This window comes from Salmo trutta, chromosome 16 (assembly GCF_901001165.1).
Source record: "Salmo trutta chromosome 16, fSalTru1.1, whole genome shotgun sequence".
In the NCBI taxonomy this organism is placed as follows: Eukaryota; Metazoa; Chordata; class Actinopteri; order Salmoniformes; family Salmonidae; genus Salmo; species Salmo trutta.
Genome location: NC_042972.1, coordinates 31988300 through 32007174, shown reverse-complemented (window position 1 = coordinate 32007174; position 18875 = coordinate 31988300). Strand labels below are relative to the sequence as shown.

Here is an 18875-nt window from a genome sequence, read left to right as displayed (position 1 = left end):
TTATGTTTGGAGGAAAAAGGGGGAGGCTTGCAAGCCAAAGAACACCATCCCAACCGTGACGCACGGGGGTGGCAGCATCATGTTGTGGAGGTGCTTTGCTGCAGGAGGGACTGGTGCACTTCACAAAATAGATGGCATCATGAGGGAGGAAAATTATGTGGATATATTGAAGCAACATCTCAAGATATCAGTCAGGAAGTTAAAGCTTGGTCGCAAATGGGTCTTCCAAGCATACTTCCAAAGTTGTGGCAAAATGGCTTAAGGATATCAAAGTCAAGATATTGGAGTGGCCATCACAAAGCCCTGACCTCAATCCCATATAATATTTGTGGGCAGAACTGAAAAAGCGTGTGCGAGCAAGGAGGCTTACAAACCTGACTCAGTTACACCAGCTCTGTCAGGAGGAATGGGCCAAAATTCACCCAACTTATCGTGGGAAGCTTGTGGAAGGCTACCCAAAACGTTTGACCCAAGTTAAACAATTTAAAGGCAATTCAACCAAATACTAATTGAGTGTATGTAAACGTCTGACCCACTGGGAATGTGATGAAAGAAATAAAAACTGAAATAAATCACTCTACTATTATTCTAATATTTCACATTCTTAAAATAAAGTGGTGATCCTAACTGACCTAAGACAGGGAATTTTTACTTCGATTAAATGTCAGGAATTGTAAAAAACTGAGTTTAAATGTATTTGGTTAAGGTGTATGTAAACTTCCTACCTGTTTCAAGCAGACCACCATAATCCCTGTGCCAGAGGAAGCGAAAGTAACCTGCCTAAATGATTACTAACCCGTAGCACTCACGTCGGTAGCCATGAAGTGCTTTGAAAGGCTGGTCATGGCTCACAACACCATCATCCCGGAAACCTTAGACCCACTCCAATTTGCATACCACCTCAACAGATCCACAATCTCAATCTTTCTTGAACTGCATTGTTGGTTAACGGCTTGTAAGTAAGCATTTCACGGTATTCGGAGCATGTGACAAATAAAATGTGATTTGATTTACATTTACTGTGCACCCTTTCCCCCCATTCATCAACATCCTCATTCACAAACTGATCATGAGCCACACTTAAGTCACTGTGGATCTAACCTGGGTCTAGTCTAGTCTGTTTATCTAACATTCCACTCCAAGTACTCTGTGTCTTATGTTTATCAGGACAAGGTGTGCCAAGAAGTGAAATGATAGCTAAACAGACCTGTAGCCATACTAGGTGAGATCTACTCTACTCACCGCCACCTGGCCCCCCTCCACACTCAGGTACTGGCGCACATCATTCAGCGCCGTCAGTGCACACTGCCTATGGGTGGACACATACACAACAGAATCAAAAAGATGACCAGAAAGTGACACTGTAGGTAAAGATCTACAAAAATTAACTGAATTCAAACTTCGCTAATATAAAGCAACTGGTCAAAACGTAGATATTAATGTAAATACAACTCTTTGTTCTTTCAACGGTCTCTGCCTATTAAAAAGCCCAATAAAGAGTGCATTCCTTGCAACTTTGGTTTGTAATGAGATAAGTGAATAGAGTGGTGGGTTAGGCCTAACTTGACCCGTTCGGCTCATTCCAAAACCCCTCCTCCAGCCTCACCTCCTGATCTTCAGCCCCTCTTCATTGTCTGGACGGAAAAACTCAAAGGACTTGTAGATCTTCACACACTCTCTCCTGTACTGACCCACGTTGAACTCTAAACAACACAGACATACTATCAGTCAACCCTATTTCCTGTGTGTGTGTGTGTGTGTGTGTGTGTGTGTGTGTGTGTGTGTGTGTGTGTGTGTGTGTGTGTGTGTGTGTGTGTGTGTGTGTGTGTGTGTGTGAGAGAGACCTCAAAAGAGACAGCTAATGAGAGAGCTTGAGCTGGTACCTTTGGTTGGCACACCAATCCAGTTGAGATAGCGGGTCAGCTTCTTGGAGATGTAGGTCTTACCTCTGGCTGGGAGGCCAACCGTCACAATAAGGGTGGGACAGTTGGTCATACATACTGAGAGAAAGAGAGAGAGAGAGGAGATACAGAAAAATAGGGGGAAAGAAATAGGACGAGAGAAAGTTTATTGACTATTGTACACAGACACAGTGAATGTCCAGTGGATGGTACAGTCTGTCATTGAATCAAATGGGACCGTGACCCATTAATGCAAAATGTAATCAACAACTCAGACCTTAATTAAAAGGTGTAGACTGGATGGAGAAGTTTTGTTGGATGATTTGAGAAAAGGTGAAGCAGATGCAAACAGATACTTGTATACACTAGGGTGATTTGTTGATGAAACAAAAACTCAGCAAAAACAGAAACGTCCTCTCACTGTAAACTGCGTTTATTTTCAGCAAAATTGACATGTGTAAATATTTGTATGAACATAACAATACTCAACAACTGTAACAAACTGAACAAGTTCCACAGACATGTGACAATGTGTTTCTGAACAAAAGGGAGGTCAAAATCAAAAATAACATTCAATGCAGCTGGTGGCCACACCAGATACTAAGTACTGCAGTGCATCTCCTCCTCATGGACTGCACCAGATTAGCCAGTTCTTGCTATGAGATGTTACCTCACTCTTCCACCAAGGCACCTGCAAGTTCCCGGACATTTCTGGGGGGGAATGGCCCTAGCCCTCACCCTCAAATCCAACAGGTCCCAGACGTGCTCAATGGGATTGAGATCCGGGCTCTTCGCTGGCCATGGCAGAACACGGACATTCCAGTTTCGCAGGAAATCACGCACAGAACGAGCAGTATGGCTGGAGACATTGTCATGCTGGAGGGTCATGTCAGGATGAGCCTGCAGGAAGGGTACCACATGAGGGAGGAGGATGTCTTCCCTGTAACGCACAGCATTGAGATTGCCTGCAATGACAACAAGCTCAGTCCGATGATGCTGTGACACACCGCCCCAGACCATGACAGACCCTCCACCTCCAAATCGATCCCGCTCCAGAGTACAGGCCTCGGTGTAACGCTTACTCCTTCGACGATAAACACGGATCCGACCATCACCCCTGGTGAGACAAAACCGCGACTCGTCAGTGAAGAGCACTTTTTGCCAGTCCTGTCTGGTCCAGCGACGGTGGGTTTGTCCCCATAGGCGATGTTGTTGCCGATGATGTCTGGTGAGGACCTGCCTTACAACAGGCCTACAAGCCATCAGTCCAGCCTCCCTCAGCCTATTGCGGACAGTTTGAGCACTGATGGAGGGATTGTGCGTTCCTGGTGTAACTCGGGCAGTTGTTGTTGCCATCCTGTACCTGTCCCGCAGGTGTGATGTTGAGATGTACCGATCCTGTGCATGTGTTGTTACACGTGGTCTGCCAATGCGAGGATGATCAGCTGTCCGTCCTGTCTCCCTGTAGCACTGTCTTAGGCGTCTCACAGTACGAACATTGCAATTCTCATTGCAATTCTCATACCTCCTTGCAGCATGCCTAAGGCAGGTTCACGCAGATGAGCAGGGACCCTGGGCATCTTTCTTTGTGTTTTTCAGAGTCAGTAGAAAGGCCTCTTTAGTGTCCTAAGTTTTCATAACTGTGACCTTAATTGCCTACCGTCTGTAAGCTGTTAGTGTCTTAACGACCATTCCACAGATGCATGTTCATTAATGTTTATGGTTAATTGAACAAGCATGGGAAACACTGTTTAACCTGTTTGGGATAGGGGGCAGAATTTTCACGGCCGGATAAAAAACGTACCCGATTTAATCTGGTTATTACTCCTGCCCAGAAACTAGAATATGCATATAATTAGTAGATTTGGATAGAAAACACCCTAAAGTTTCTAAAACGGTTTGAATGGTGTCTGTGAGTATAACAGAACTCATATGGCAGGCAAAAACCTGAGAAGATTCTATACGGGAAGTGCCCTGTCTGACTATTTCTTGTCCTTCTTTAGCCTCTTTATCAAAAATACAGGATCTCTGCTGTAACGTGACATTTTCTAAGGCTTTCATTGGCTCTAGGAAGGCGCCAGAACGTGGAATGATAGCTCTGCAGTCTCTGGGCGAAAAACAGCAGGGGTTTTGGAGAGTGGTCCTTCTGAGAACAATGACACTGGCGTGCACGTGCATGTGACGACTTTTCTTTCTCTCTTTGAACGAATATGTCGTCGCCCGGTTGGAATATTATCGCTATTTTACAAGAAAAAAATCGCATAAAAATTGATTTTAAACAGCGTTTGACATGCTTCGAAATACGGTAACGGAATATTTTGACATTATTTGTCATGAAACGCACCGGCGCGTCACCCTTCGGATAGTTACCTGAACGCATGAACAAAACGGAGCTATTTGGATATAACTATGGATTATTTCGAACCAAAACAACATTTGTTGTTGAAGTAGAAGTCCTGGGAGTGCATTCTGACGAAGAACAGCAAAGGTAATCCAATTTTTCTTATAGTAAATCTGAGTTTGGTGAGTGCCAAACTTGGTGGGTGTCAAAATAGCTAGCCATGATGGCCGGGCTATCTACTCAGAATATTGCAAAATGTGCTTTCACCGAAAAGCTATTTTAAAATCGGACACCGCGATTGCATAAAGGAGTTCTGTATCTATAATTCTTAAAATAATTGTTATGTTTTTTGTCAACGTTTATCGTGAGTAATTTAGTAAGTTCACCGGACGTTTTCGGTGGATATGCTAGTTCTGAACAAAACATGCTAATGTAAAAAGCTGGTTTTTGATATAAATATGAACTTGATTGAACAAAACATGCATGTATTGTATAACAATGTCCTAGGAGTGTCATCTGATGAAGATCATCAAAGGTTAGTGCTTCATTTAGCTTTTGGTTTTTGTGACATATATGCTTGCTTGAAAAATGGGTGTGTGATTATTTCTGGCTGGGTACTCTCCTGACATAATCTAATGTTTTGCTTTCTCTGTAAAGCCTTTTTGAAATCGGACAATGTGGTTAGATAAAGGAGAGTCTTATCTTTCAAATGGTGTAAAATAGTCATATGTTTGAGAAATTGAAATTATAGCATTTTTAAGGTTTTTCGTATTTCAAGCCAGGCGCTACCATTGGATATTGGTGAGGCGTTCCGCATAAGAGGTTAAACCCTTTACAATGAAGATCTGTGAAATTATTTCGATTTTTATGAATTATCTTTGAAAGACAGGGTCCTGAAAAGGGGAGGTTGTTTTTGCTGAGTTTAGCATGATTTTTGGGGATGATTTCCACAAAATTGTATCCATAGAAGGGTCCTTTGGAGGAAATATTCTTGACATATATTTGACATTTGTATCTTAAAGCATAATTGAGAAATAATGAATTGAAGTTGGAACATTTGTGACATTTTTGCCTCCTTTAAAAACGCCATGTTTCATCTGTATGTGTTAAAAAGCTCAAGTTTATGTCAAATGAAGCTTTACCGCTTGCTCTGTAATATGAGTAGCATTTTCTTACATTAATTCATGAATATTGAAAATATAAAGATTAATGCAAAAAATCTTTAATGATTTGGCAATTTTTTTTAAAATATATTTGTTGAACATATACTCTACAGCATTTCAAAGTTCCAGAGTGGGATTTCAGCTACTTTTAGAGTTAAGAGCCAATTTGTAAGCGTTACCAACAGAGTGAATGTGAAAATGGATTCAAAATGGTCACCCTCCACTGGTGATTTGCAGGATATGCAATGATGCAAGTTAAAAGGAGAGCAATTGGTTACATTGCCTACTATGCCAATTTATCTGTATGAAGTGGTCCATAACTTTAAAAAGAAGTTTCCTTTAAAAAGCAACTAATCACTTTGAAAACAGTCTGTGGCATAGATATGAGTCAAAATTGACTACAAAGTGTAAAAGGATAATTTTGGTTAGAAGGTCAGACGAGTCTAAAACGGAGTTTGGAACATCCGTGCGTCACAATGGGTTAATAAAGGTTGGGTTTTGATTTGACAATGTACATTTGCCCACTAACTTGGGGGCGAACAGCTGAGGTAATTGCTCTCTATCCAATAGCATATACAGTGAGACAGACCTGCCCAGCAGCCCGACTTTGTTCACATAAGACAACACATTGAGCATTCTTTTACTTGCGAAATACTGCACCAAACACCTTAATTAGATGTAAAATTGCACAACTAAAACATCCTCTGCAAAAACGTCAAAATTAATTACAGATTTCTTGAGTTATCTTGGATTCATTCTGGGGATTTTGAGGAAGTGAAATAGGCTTCCACATCTACAGTGTCTCATGGGAGACAAACATCGGGATTTGGGCATTTAGCAGCTACCCATAGACTTCCAGTCATTGCGCTAATGCTAGTTAGCATTGACTTGCGAAACTACCTTTAACTTCTTTCATACTGGACACAGAGACATATAAATGGTATCCACAAGTTCATCTGACTATGGGGAAGTAGATAAAGTCTTGGAAGTATCCAAAATCTCGAAGTATCCTTTTAAGATACAAATGTCCCCCCCACCACCACAAATGTCCCCCCCACAATCACAACAAAAGGACCCTTCTATGGATTACATTTTGTGAAAATCCCAAAAAATCATTAGAGATGCTATGTCATGAACATTGCCAAAACCTTAAGGATTGACTTGAGATCAGCCACTTCATAACAGCCATGACCTGGTAGATACCAGAGTCTGGAGAAGCAGGTGGAAAGAAGAACGAATTGGCCAAATGAGGAACGAGGAGAAAGTAGAGCAGAGAGAGGAGCAGTAGGCATGATTAAGCCTTTTGTGTTGTTGACAGAGGGATTCTTGGAAAATCGCTCACATATCTAAGAGCAAGTCAAGCAGACAAAGTCTTTGGAAGAGCTTGTGAAGCTGTGACACACACACACACACGTTTCCAGATTTAATTAAAGCTGTAATATGTAACTTTTTGGGCAACCTGACCAAATTCACATAGAAATGTGAGTTTTCGAGCTGTCATTCTCATTGAAAGAAACTCTAAGAAGAGGTAGATATGTTCAGTGTGTGCTATTTCCCATTCCTAAGTTTAGTTTTTGTGTCTTTTACTTTAATTTTTTTACACCAGCTTCAAAAAGCTGAAAATACAATATTTGGGGTTATTGAAAATATATTTCACAGCGGTTCAGATGTTACAATGATTATCTTGCTTGTTTTGTCACATAAATTGAAATGAGGTGAACTATTAGAATTTTAGCAACCAGGAAATTGCAGTGACTTCTGCAAAAAGACTTGATGCTCCTCAGTGTGATCCAGACTGCACACAGGCATACTATCTGGTGATCTCAGAATAACCAAATTTCAGTGGTCAACTGGTTAGGCTTAAGTGAAACAGTCAACCAAAGTGCAAATAGAGTGACACAGCATAAAACACTGACCAACTGCTCCACTACTAACCTAGTTTGATAAAAGTAATTATGTGGCCCCCTTCAAAACAGAGGGAGAAGTACTCTACTGTACTATAAAATCTGGCTGCTAACTGGCTATCCCTCCTCCTTAACCATTGTAAGCCCCTCCAGTGGCCATATTGGCTAGGATTGGAGGGCTGGATTAGTGAAATCACACAAAGACTGGCATGGTTCTTTGTTCTCCTTTCTCATTACTGTGCCAAATATACAAGCCAAAGGGGGAGAAAACCACCTCTGAAATCTGCAGTGTCTGCACCTGAAAGAGGAAGAGTCACGAGCTCAGCACAAGGAAGCATCTGGAATAGTTCAGTGGGAGACAGCGTAGTTTTTTAGGGTGAGGACCACTAATCTATAATAAGAACAGGGAACAAATCAACCCTAAAAAACTACAGATCCCAAGCATGGTTGACTGAGCACTTAGTTGACTCAGCGAAAAGTAATCAGAATTGGGGAGCAAGGGAGACGAACCAAGTCTGCAGAGTAATCATCCCCCCCAACACTCAATTTCTATCTCTTCTGCAAAACTTAAGTTATTTTCTTCATAAAATCCGCTGGGCCAATCACGGTTGGCACAGGAGTGAATCTGAATGTTTTCCCCCAGTATGTGTGTTAGACTTTAGTAGTTGGCTGCCTGTTATTTTGCGGCGCAACAAAACAGCAGTGTATATTGATAGTTTACCAGTCCCTTCTAAATGCTGCTGGGCCATGGACAGGTGGGGGTCCAAACAAACAAATAATTATACACAATCAGGCGCTCCTGTGCTATGTCAGTTCCATCAGTTCAATGCCACCTTCACTGTGAACATTAGCTCAAATGATGTTAAACAATACAATAACCTTGTATTGTACATGGTTGGGTAGTGTGGTCACCGGCAAATGGGCACATTGTCATCTTCCTAGTCAAATTCAACACCGAGTTTCCTTACCAGTTTGATACCGTAGTAGGCCATGCGTAATTGCATAATGGCATTAATAAGCAACGTTGGACAATTGTAACACCAAGAGAAACATCTTAAAAAGTATCACCATTAGAGACGAAATCGAAATGCTGCAACGTTGCACCCTTGGAGAAAATGTTGAGCGCACAGAACCTGGTCAGGTTGCGCAACGCCGCAGTGTGTATAAAAATATGAATATCTAAGTTCCATGAGGTAACGTTAGGTCAACAAAATATTAACATTTCTTAAAATAATCTGTATCTGCAATACGCCCATTGCGCGCTGTTGGCACAAGGCAACTTACCCCTTCTCTGTGAAATGTGCTTTTCAGGCAGCCCGTTTTTACATGGCATCCATATTTTCTTCAGCGGGTTCTGAGTAAGCTCGCGGGGTGATGTTGCCATCATAACATCTTCGTTGGAAGTCATTTTGGTTGCTGCACCATGCCCCGTTTCTAAGCGACAGAAGTGGTACGTGATGCGGGCTGGTCTGCGCTACAGAGCTGAGGGGATGGATGTCATATCGGCTGACGAACATCAAACCTATATTATTACCGTAATGTCACTACGCCGAGCGCATCAAATGGTGTGAAATATTCATAAATTCCGGACGTGCAAGCAGCACTGACTACACCTTTAGATGATCAGATTTCAAGAGTTATCTACATTTATAGCCCGAGTGCCAGTCTGTTTGTGCGATCATGCCAATTCACTGTGACTCATTGTCATGCCAAACATGTTTTTCTTAACAAGGTCAGCAATGGAATAGGCAAGAGCACAAATAGATCTGGGACCAGGCTAGTAGGCTACATTTATGACCATTCAATAAAGGTAAACAAAACGCTGTAATTTATTTTCTGTTTATTAACATTCCTATGAAAATTATCTGCAATTAACAGAGCATCTAAGTGGGTACATGTGTGTGTATTATTTTCTTGTCCAATGCTCACTTGAAAAGGGAATGCCAATGTCAAGGTGACTTCCCCGGTTTAGCCTACAAGGCTTAAATTATATACATTAAATATCAAAAACTAATCTTATTTAGGAAGACTATAAACGCTCCAAATACTGCCAGAGTTTTGCGCAAATATATACAGCACGTTTGTTTTTACATGCTTCTTAATGATTTGTTCCCTATATAACAATGTAGCTACTGCACGCTACAAAGTAACACTGTACCTGTACCGTAATAGAGTAGAACAGAGCACCCACAAAAGTACAAAAGTACAAAAGTACGGAAGGGAAAGATAACTCACAAGAGTTTTTTTGAAAGACAAGTCTTCTGCTGTTCACATGCAACGCACATGGGACAACACAACACATCATGCATAGCATACTGTAGATTCATTGGTAATTTACAGCATTCGGTCAGCTTTTAATCAACTATGTTTCAATGACAATCAGTGAGTTGGGAAACTCATAATCACCCCGGTTGGCCACAAAGATGGAGGATAAAGTTAATTAAAACACGTTTATTATGCAACTATATAACAGTCGGTCTGTGTTTTGAATTGTAGCAATAGGATAAAAACAGCTTTTAAACAGTGTTGTTGTTTTATTGGCCAAATCGACATAAAGTTCTACAGAAGGAAGGTTGATGGAATATGGCATCATATTGTATGTAGCTACAGTTTCCAAAATTGGGTACTCACTTTCAGAGCAGAGGAATCACAGCGCCCCCTTGTGTCATTTTCTTGCGACAAACTGTACTTTCTAAAAACACTAGGTGGGGCTGTCTACCCACTTATTCCCCCAGAGCCACCCAGAAACATTTACTATATGGAAGCGCTTAGCTGCCGAAACCCAATTGGAGATGCAAATGATCAATCAATATCATGTTTGAATTTTCTTTTCCTAAATAGGTATGCATTTTTATGTGACAAAATTCAAACTGAAAGGCAAAAAAAGATATTGCATTATAATTTTCATGATTTAGTATGCTTGTCTGCCAATTAGACAAATACATAGCAAGTGCGTTTGAGATTATTTCCATGGTACTATCCAGTACAACACTGACACGTAAATAAATGTAAAAGCTTAAATGACAAATCATTTCTCATGTTTGTCATTTCATTTCCTTGTTGTGGTAGCATGAATTGTGACTACCCAAACATAAAATGAATTCTCAATTGGCAATGTTTTTCTATACTCTGTGTGGTTTAAGACTGTCAAAATTCAAATGCTTCATTTCGCTATTTAGTTTCCTCATTTGCATGATCGTTTTCGACTTGTATTGATTGTCAATCAAACACTGTGGTCGGGGTTTCGATAACGTGAGGCGTAAGAGGTTGCCTTTGCTTGCTGGCAATAGTCACACTCGCTTTGTGTACCCCTCATTATCTTTATTTGTAAATCATTCTACCTGTGAAGGGATCAACAAGACCTTTCTTGACTTCATCTGGAAAAGTAAGTCTCACAAACCAAAAAAAGTCAGTTCTCTCTAATAAAGGAGGTCTAGACCCAGCTAGCACAGTGGATCTGGGCCGATTCCGGCTGAGTCGTGGCACTCGGCCGACGTCATGTGGCCTGGCCCGAGTCTTAGGTACATATGTGAAAGCTATAAACCAAATCCATCTATAGAAGTAAGAAAATATTCTTGCAGGTTATAAAAAAGATTGACGAAGTATGGTTGGGAATAGCATTGTGTGAATGTGATATGAGAGATGTGTGAATGTGGAAATGAATCTGAAGTTTGGATAGTAACATAGAAATATGTATAATAAAATGATTGAGATTTGAATAATAAGCTTTGATATAAGGTTATCTTGGGGTTTCGTTCCTTCACTGGCAATCATAGAATATCAAGAGCGGGGTCATTGTCCATGAATTTTTATATCTATCTTTTTTTAGCTGGGAGTATGTTTGGAGAGCTGCTTCGTAGCTGTGGATAGTCTTTGAAAACGCACATGGAATGGTTGATGTGAGTACATAATAATTTCTAACGTTATATATGGATTCTGTGATTATATGGAAATGTGACAAATTGTAAGTGTGTATAATCGATTACTAGAGATTTGATTAAGTAATGACGGAAATAAACAAATACTATACTAACTTGCGCACCCAGACGTAGTACGTCAGGTGAGAAAATAATAAATACACATTTTCAGAGTTGGTCCCCTTTATGGATCATTTGATAAGAGATAAAGTTTAAAGCATTATATGACAGTCTAAATGCTTATGGGATTATTTTCTGTCCAAGTAATACATTTAGAGAAACTGCCTTTAAGGCCTGAAAAATGTATTTTTTGCTGTAAGAGGTGAGTTGCTATATTTATTGAATAGATCATTTTACAGTTACAGTGAATTAAGATGGAATCTCGATGTAATTTATACCGTCGTACAAAACCAAATTAGGGTTTCCATCAAACGAATTATCTTTGCGGAGCTAATGTGATGTAGTAAAGTAATTTAAATATGTTCCATGATAAAAGATAATCTGCTTTTATTACAAGGCGCAATATCTATTCCTTTTGTGCAGAATCTCTGCGGAGAAACGCTTGGACCTTTAATTAAGGCTATTTTCTGGGAATTGTGTCGTTATTATGTGCCTGATGTTACGACTAGACTAAATTGGGTTATTTGCGGGATTTCTTCGTCATTTTTCAACAGCATTGGGTCTATGGTACTGACTAAAATCTGGGTTTCTGATTGTAATTCAACTATTGGTATGTTTTGCCTGGACAGATACGGCCGCCAGTGTTTGATTAAGACCGAGGTAAAGACAGTTTCAAGATGGATATTCGCGCTTTCAAACCACTTGAGCCACAGACTCCAAATAAGTGTCATTATGTTGGAAGAATTGCATACAACATTGCACAGGTCTTATTTTCACGATATGGACATTAATTCGCTTTCCAAAGCTAATAAACATGTGGAAATGTGAGCAATATTTTGTATTCCTTGTTGAATTAGTTAGGGAGCTTAAACAAAGTACAAACTGTTTTTACATTTGATTTTCAACAGCTCATTGGTCATGTGACCTACTTGACTCAAACAAGGTTCAGAATGTCCACTGACTACCCTTCTATATTGCACACCCTTTAGTTAGTCCATTTATCTCACAAGATTTTACATGAATTTTTCCAAATTTAGAATTTGAATAGCTCCTTGGTCATGTGACCTAGTGACTTCAAACAAGGTTCAGAGTGTCCACTGACTATACCTTCATATCGCACACTCTGTCTACTTTCATATCATGCTATTAGACTTAAATCTGTAAGCTTTGCAGGCCTTCATTTCACATGGGTATTAAAAAATGTTTTTGAAGTTAACAAATGTTCCAGCCTCGGAATAACTATCTTTCACATGGACACTGAAAAGATCCACAAATGGCTGTATGTGGTATGGATCAAGGACAGGAGAGATGTTTGAACAGAGGTGCTTAAACGAAGGCACACAGGTACGCCTCATAAAAAATACTGTTTCATACGCTCTTTTAAAATCACAGTAACAGGCAGTGATTTGTCAGTCAGAGTGAGCTTGATAAGATGAAAGAATCCTTTTCATAGCATCACTTTCATACACTGTACATTAAGACAAATCCTTCTATGTTTAGTATTAGAACACAGTTTCCATAACCTGATAATGACTTGATATTTGAGTGCATTCACAACAAGCCACCTGCAGGCAACTTACAAAATGCAATAGTGCATTTGAGAGTTTGTTTTTCTGATGAAAATAGTTATTTGATGCATGGCCTACTATTTCTAACTGGAAAAATAAATTCCTACGTCTTTTGTGAGTAAAATCCTTTTTCCAAAATTGATTTAGGTACATTTTTGTGAAGAGGTATGAGGGTTGTGATATGGTTGATTTAATAGTAAAATCATTTAAGGGATCAATACATTTCTATATTGTTTCCCCAGTATCTGCATGAACCATCAGGCCAAGTGTTTTTGGTTGACCCTGCTGGACAGAAAGAGAAGGAGGAATCGGAACACGCTGCATTCAAATTCAGGTCTTAGTTATTCCATTGTACTGGATCTAATACATATTAGCATTTTACATACACTTATGAATGTAAGAATTTTTTATGGCATACTGTGAAAAACTCTCTTGGCTGCTGGCTCTGTCACTTTCAGACATGCGCAGAGCAGACTGAAAGGGGAAGGGAAGCTCTTGACTTAAAGGACGGGAGTTCTCTGTAAAGAGAGAGTAATCCAAAAGGCACAGACACACCCCTTGACTTTTAATTGGCACCATTGACCTGTATGTATTCTCTCCTGATTGGCTCTGTGGTGCACAGTCTGACTAAAGTGCCAGGGGTATGAGGAGAGACATCCTCCTTTGTATTTATGGGAACAAATATTTCCTAACACTTTGGATCCTATTCTTTCACAGTTAGAAGACACAATGCGTCCATGCAAAAATGTAAAAAAAAAAATGAATTACTGTCCATGAGTAACCTCAACCATGAGGGTCTGTGGGTGTTTGGGCCAATAAAGTGCCAACTCAATTCTACCAGTGACGAGTCTCTCATGCCTCTATGAACGGGGACAAAGGGCAATAGTTTTTAATCTAAACCAGCCCTTTTTTACTGGAGTACACTAACCCCTAATTGGGCCTCTTTTCTTGGCACAAAGTAGCAGTTTACCAGCTAAGAAGTCAAGAAGATCAAAAAGTAGATTGTTGTAAGGGTGTATTACGTCCTGTGCTGGCCCTATTGTCATATCCATTCTGGATTCTGAGTGGTAAAATCACAGCTGAAAAATGCCTCTATGTATGTGTATACATTTTCCCCCAAGACAGAACTGCCAAAGGGGGTGGAGTTGCAATCTACTGCAGAGACAGCCTGCAGAGTTCTGTCATGCTATCCAGGTCTGTGCTCAAACAGTTTGAGCATCTAGTTTTAAAAATCCACCTTTCCAGAAATAAGTCTCTCATTGTTGCCCCTTGTTATACAGGCCCCCCTCAGCCCCCAGCTGCACCCTGGACACCATATGTGAATTAATTGCCCCCCATTTATCTTCAGAGTTTGTACTGTTAGGTGACATAAACTGGGATATGCTTAACACCCCGGCCGTCCTACAATCTAAGCTAGATGCCCTCAATCTCACCCAAATTATCATGGAACCTACCAGGTACAACCCCAAATCCGTAAACTCGAGCACCCTCATAGATATCATCCTGACCAACCTGTCCTCTAAATACACCTCTGCTGTCTTCAACCAGGATCTCAGTGATCACTGCCTCATTGCCTACGTCCGTAATGGGTCCGCAGTCAAACGACCACCCCTCATCACAGTCAAACACTCCCTAAAAACACTTCAGCGAGCAGGCCTTCCTAATCGACCTGGCCCGGGTATCCTGGAAAGATATTGACCTCATTCCGTCAGTAGAGGATGCCTGGTTATTCTTTAAAAGTGCTTTCCTCACCATCTTAAATAAGCATGCCCCATTCAAAAAATGTAGAACCAGGAACAGACATAGCCCTTGGTTCACTCCAGACCTGACTGCCCTTGACCAGCACAAAAAACATCCTGTGGCGTACTGCATTAGCATCGAATAGCCCCTGCGATATGCAACTTTTCAAGGAAGTTAGGAACTTATCGGCAGACTCAATAGCCTTGGTTTCTCAAATGACTGCCTCGCCTGGTTCACCAACTACTCAGTTCAGTGTGTCAAATCGGAGGGCCTGTTGTCCGGACCTCTGGCAATCTCTATGGGGGTGCCACAGAGTTCAATTCTCGGGTCGACTCTTTTCTCTGTATACATTAATGATGACGCTCTTGCGGCTGGTGATTCCCTGATCCACTTCGCAGACGACACCATTCTGTATACTACTAGGCCCTTCTTTGGACACGGTGTAAACTAACCATACAACTCTCCTTCCGTGGCCTCTAACTGCTCTTAAATGCAAGTAAAACTAAACGCATGCTCTTCCACCGATCGCTGCCTGCACCTGCCCGCCAACCTAGGATCACTACTCTGGACAGTTCTGACTTAGAATATGTGGACAACTATAAATACCTAGGTGTCTGGTTAGACTGTAAACTCTCCTTCCAGACTCATATTTAAGCATCTCCAATCCAAAATTAAATCTAGAATCTGCTTCCTATTTAGCAACAAAGCATCCTTCACTCATGCTGCCAAACATACCCTCGTAAAACTGACTATCCTACCGACCCTTGACTTCAACGATGTAATTTACAAAATAGCCTCCAACACTCTACTCAGCAAATTGGATGCAGTCTATCACAGTGCCATCCATTTCGTCACCAAAGCCCCATATACTAGCCACCACTGTGACTTGTTGGCTGACCCTCACTTCATATTCATCGCCAAACCCACTGGCTCCAGGTCATCTACAAGTCCCTGCTAGGTAAAGCCCCGCCTTATCTCAGCTCACTGGTCACCATAGCAGCACCCACCCGTAGCACGTGCTCCATCAGGTATATTTCACTAGTCACCTCCAAAGCCAATTCCTCCTTTGGTCGCCTTTCCTTCCAGTTCTCTGCTGCCAATGACTGGAGCGAATTGCAAAAATCACTGAAGCTGGAGACTCATATCTCCCTCACTATTTTAAGCATCAGCTATCATAGCAGCTTACAGATCATTGCACCTGTACATAGCCCATCTGTAAATAGCCCATCCAACTACCTCATCCCCATATTGTTATTTATTTTATTTATATATATTTTTTGCTCCTTTGCACCCCAGTATCTCTACTTGCACATTCATCTTCTGCACATCTATCACTCCAGTGTTTATTTGCGAAATTGTAATTATTTCGCCACTACAGCCTATTTATTGCCTTTACCTCCCTAATCTTACTTCATTTGCACACACTGTATATAGACTTTTCTATTGTGTTATTGACTTTACTTTTGTTTATTCCATGTGTAACTCTGTGTTGTTTGTGTCACACTGCTTTGCCAGGTCGCAGTTGTAAATGAGAACTTGTTCTTTGTGATATGACTTTATTTAAGCATGCACTAATGAAACTGTCACTTAATATTTTTTTCTTAGTCTACAAACGCTCTACATTTATTCACTCTGTGATAGGGTTGGATCCTATATGCTACTTTTATTGTTGTCCTGTAAATGTTTCAGTGCCTATAATTTAGGCTGTGTGTAGAATGGGGCATAAAGGAAATTACCCCACTACTAAATTACTACTAGATTATAGTGATAAGAACACAGCATACAAATTTGGCTTGTGTATTCATTTGCCTATAACTAATCAGTATTCCAGTATGTTTACATAAAAAAGAGAGTACTTCAAAATGAGAAGATCCTGCCATGGAAAAGACGATGGTGGACATAAAGTGGAAAGGAAGGGAAATAACTCACACCATGCAGCAGGACACCTTCAGCTGTGGGGTCTTTGTAATGCAGGTTTGATAGTTATATTTTCAATAATGAATGGTTAGCTGCTATGTGAAAATTAGGTCAAAAACTCTTATTTTTTGGTGTAGATGGTCAAGGAAGTTGCACAGAACTTTCCCAACATCCCCTCCCAAATTGATATGGAACCTTCAAAAACACATGGAGCAACTGCAAAAAGAAATGGCTGAGGATATACTAAAAATGTCTGGTATGTAATGACATTTAATTCAAAGTAAATGTAAATTCTTTATTTTTATGTAGTTGTGTGGGACAGCCATATGTTCAGTTCAAGCCTATGATTTCAGAGTTCAACAAAGTCAACAACTGCTTCATGTGTGCCACTTATAAGTGACAGCATGTAAGACAATTTATGATATAACACAATGGATGGCTAATTCGTCATTTGTCATACTGCATTGATATTATTTATAACGTGTTACGCTTTGTTTTGTTTTAGATTGAATGTTTTGCATGCCAACGGTGGTTCCATGTGCTGTAACTAGGAATGAAGACAAAATAGTTAAACAGAGTAAAGAACACAAACTGGAAGTGCAGTCTTTGTTGTTGAAAATGTATGCTATACCCCATCCACACTGAAGAGGCTATGAAATGTACATCAACCAAGGATAAATAGAAAGTTAACTGTGAAATATTTCATACTTATTTGAAGTTAAGTGTCTGTTGACATGTTGGAAAAGATTAAAGGTCTACAATTTCTGTTTAATTTGTCAATATTACATTTTTATTCATTGATTTACTGTGGTTACATGTTCAGTATATGTATTGACCAGCAAACCCATTGCAGCCTACCTCACTAGCTGACTCTCCATCCCTGCTTTGGACAATTAATAGCATGACTCTCGTAATTTTCCCTTTTCCTTTATGGTTGATATTAACGACGAAAGGAGATATTATCTCCTATTGTGTACCGCTGTTAAATACTGTGGGGGGAAAATAAGTACTTAGAACAACCATTTATTATAGATAAATATTAAAGAAAAGGGTAAGTCCCAACACTGGACTAAACCCCCTAATTGTCAAACTAATATTAATGTACAACAATATAGAAGATACATGACTAGAGGTTATGCAATATGGGTGTATATCCACTGCACACTTCTTAGGTGTGGAATTGACATGACCAAGGAGCTATTGAAATCTAAAACTATGAAAAATGTACGTTACACCGTGTGATTTTACAGTACACAAACAAGAGTGTGCAATATAGAAGGGTACATGCTGCACCATGTTTGAAGTCAGTAGGTCACATGACCAAGGAGCTATTGACATTTTTTATTTTTTTAAATTCATGTAAAATCTTGTGAGATAAATGGACTAACTAAAGGGTGTGCAATATAGAAGGGTAGTCAGTGGACATTCTGAACCTTGTTTGAAGTCATTAAGTCACATGACCAAGGAGCTATTGAAATTTTAAATGTAGAAAAATTCATGTAAAATCTTGATGAAAATGTGCAAACTAAAGGGTGTGCAATGTGTAGGCCCACTGAGTGGACATTCTGAACCTTGAAGTCACATGACCAAGGAGCTATTGACATTTAAAATTTAGAAAAATTTATGTAAAAACGTGAGATGAAAATGGACAAACTAAAGGGTGTGCAATATAGAAGGGTAGTCAGTGGACATTCTGGACCTTGTTTGAGTCCAGTAGGTCATATGACCAATGAGCTATTGAAATTAAAAAATGTAAATTCATCATTTAAAATCGTGCGAGATGTAAATCGACAAAAAATAAATGTGTGCAATGTGTGTCTATGCCATCAGGTTAGCTAGAACCAGTTTTGAAAGTTTTAGAGTAATGTTTAAATAGCTATTGAAATTTGAAAAATTTGATTTGTCATTATGTTGACGGTCCTAAAACTGCTGTTGGTGGACGTAAGGAAAACTACAGGCGAATATCCAACCTGAAACTGTCTTTACCTCTGTTTGATTAAGATATAAATTGAACTTTTAACAGCTTGCTTAGTTCAAATTGAAAGACTAATTTATTCAACATAAATAGCGAGGCGATTTCGATGTAATACGTCGTCTGTTGTCTAAATGGTCTGCTGGAATAACATATTGAGAATGGAGTTGTATTTATATAACTGAATCAAAGAAGAGACAGTTACCTAAATCTAATGAATTCTAATAATAGCAAATTGCGAATGCAATAGAGTTGTGCCCACCGGAGTAGTTTTTATTTTATTTTTATGGATTGACTGATGTATTTTATAAATTTGGCGCATTACATGTTAT

The 18875-nt window shown here is 39.9% G+C and overlaps 1 protein-coding gene across 3 annotated transcripts in view; it reads right to left on the bottom strand.

Annotated features, from left to right (window-relative positions):
• pfkfb4b (6-phosphofructo-2-kinase/fructose-2,6-biphosphatase 4b) overlaps window positions 1–18875 on the bottom strand; it is a 59199-nt gene that overhangs the window by 8097 nt on the left and 32227 nt on the right. For 2 of the 3 annotated variants that reach the window (XM_029693960.1, XM_029693961.1), the window contains exons 2-4: window positions 1884–2000; window positions 1607–1703; window positions 1243–1309 (exon numbers count right to left, since the gene is read on the bottom strand). In XM_029693960.1, the coding sequence (XP_029549820.1) occupies window positions 1243–1309; window positions 1607–1703; window positions 1884–2000 (281 nt within the window). Of the gene's footprint in view, window positions 1–1242; window positions 1310–1606; window positions 1704–1883; window positions 2001–8593; window positions 9182–18875 lie in introns of those variants that run through there. The other variant, XM_029693958.1, reaches the window with a different exon arrangement.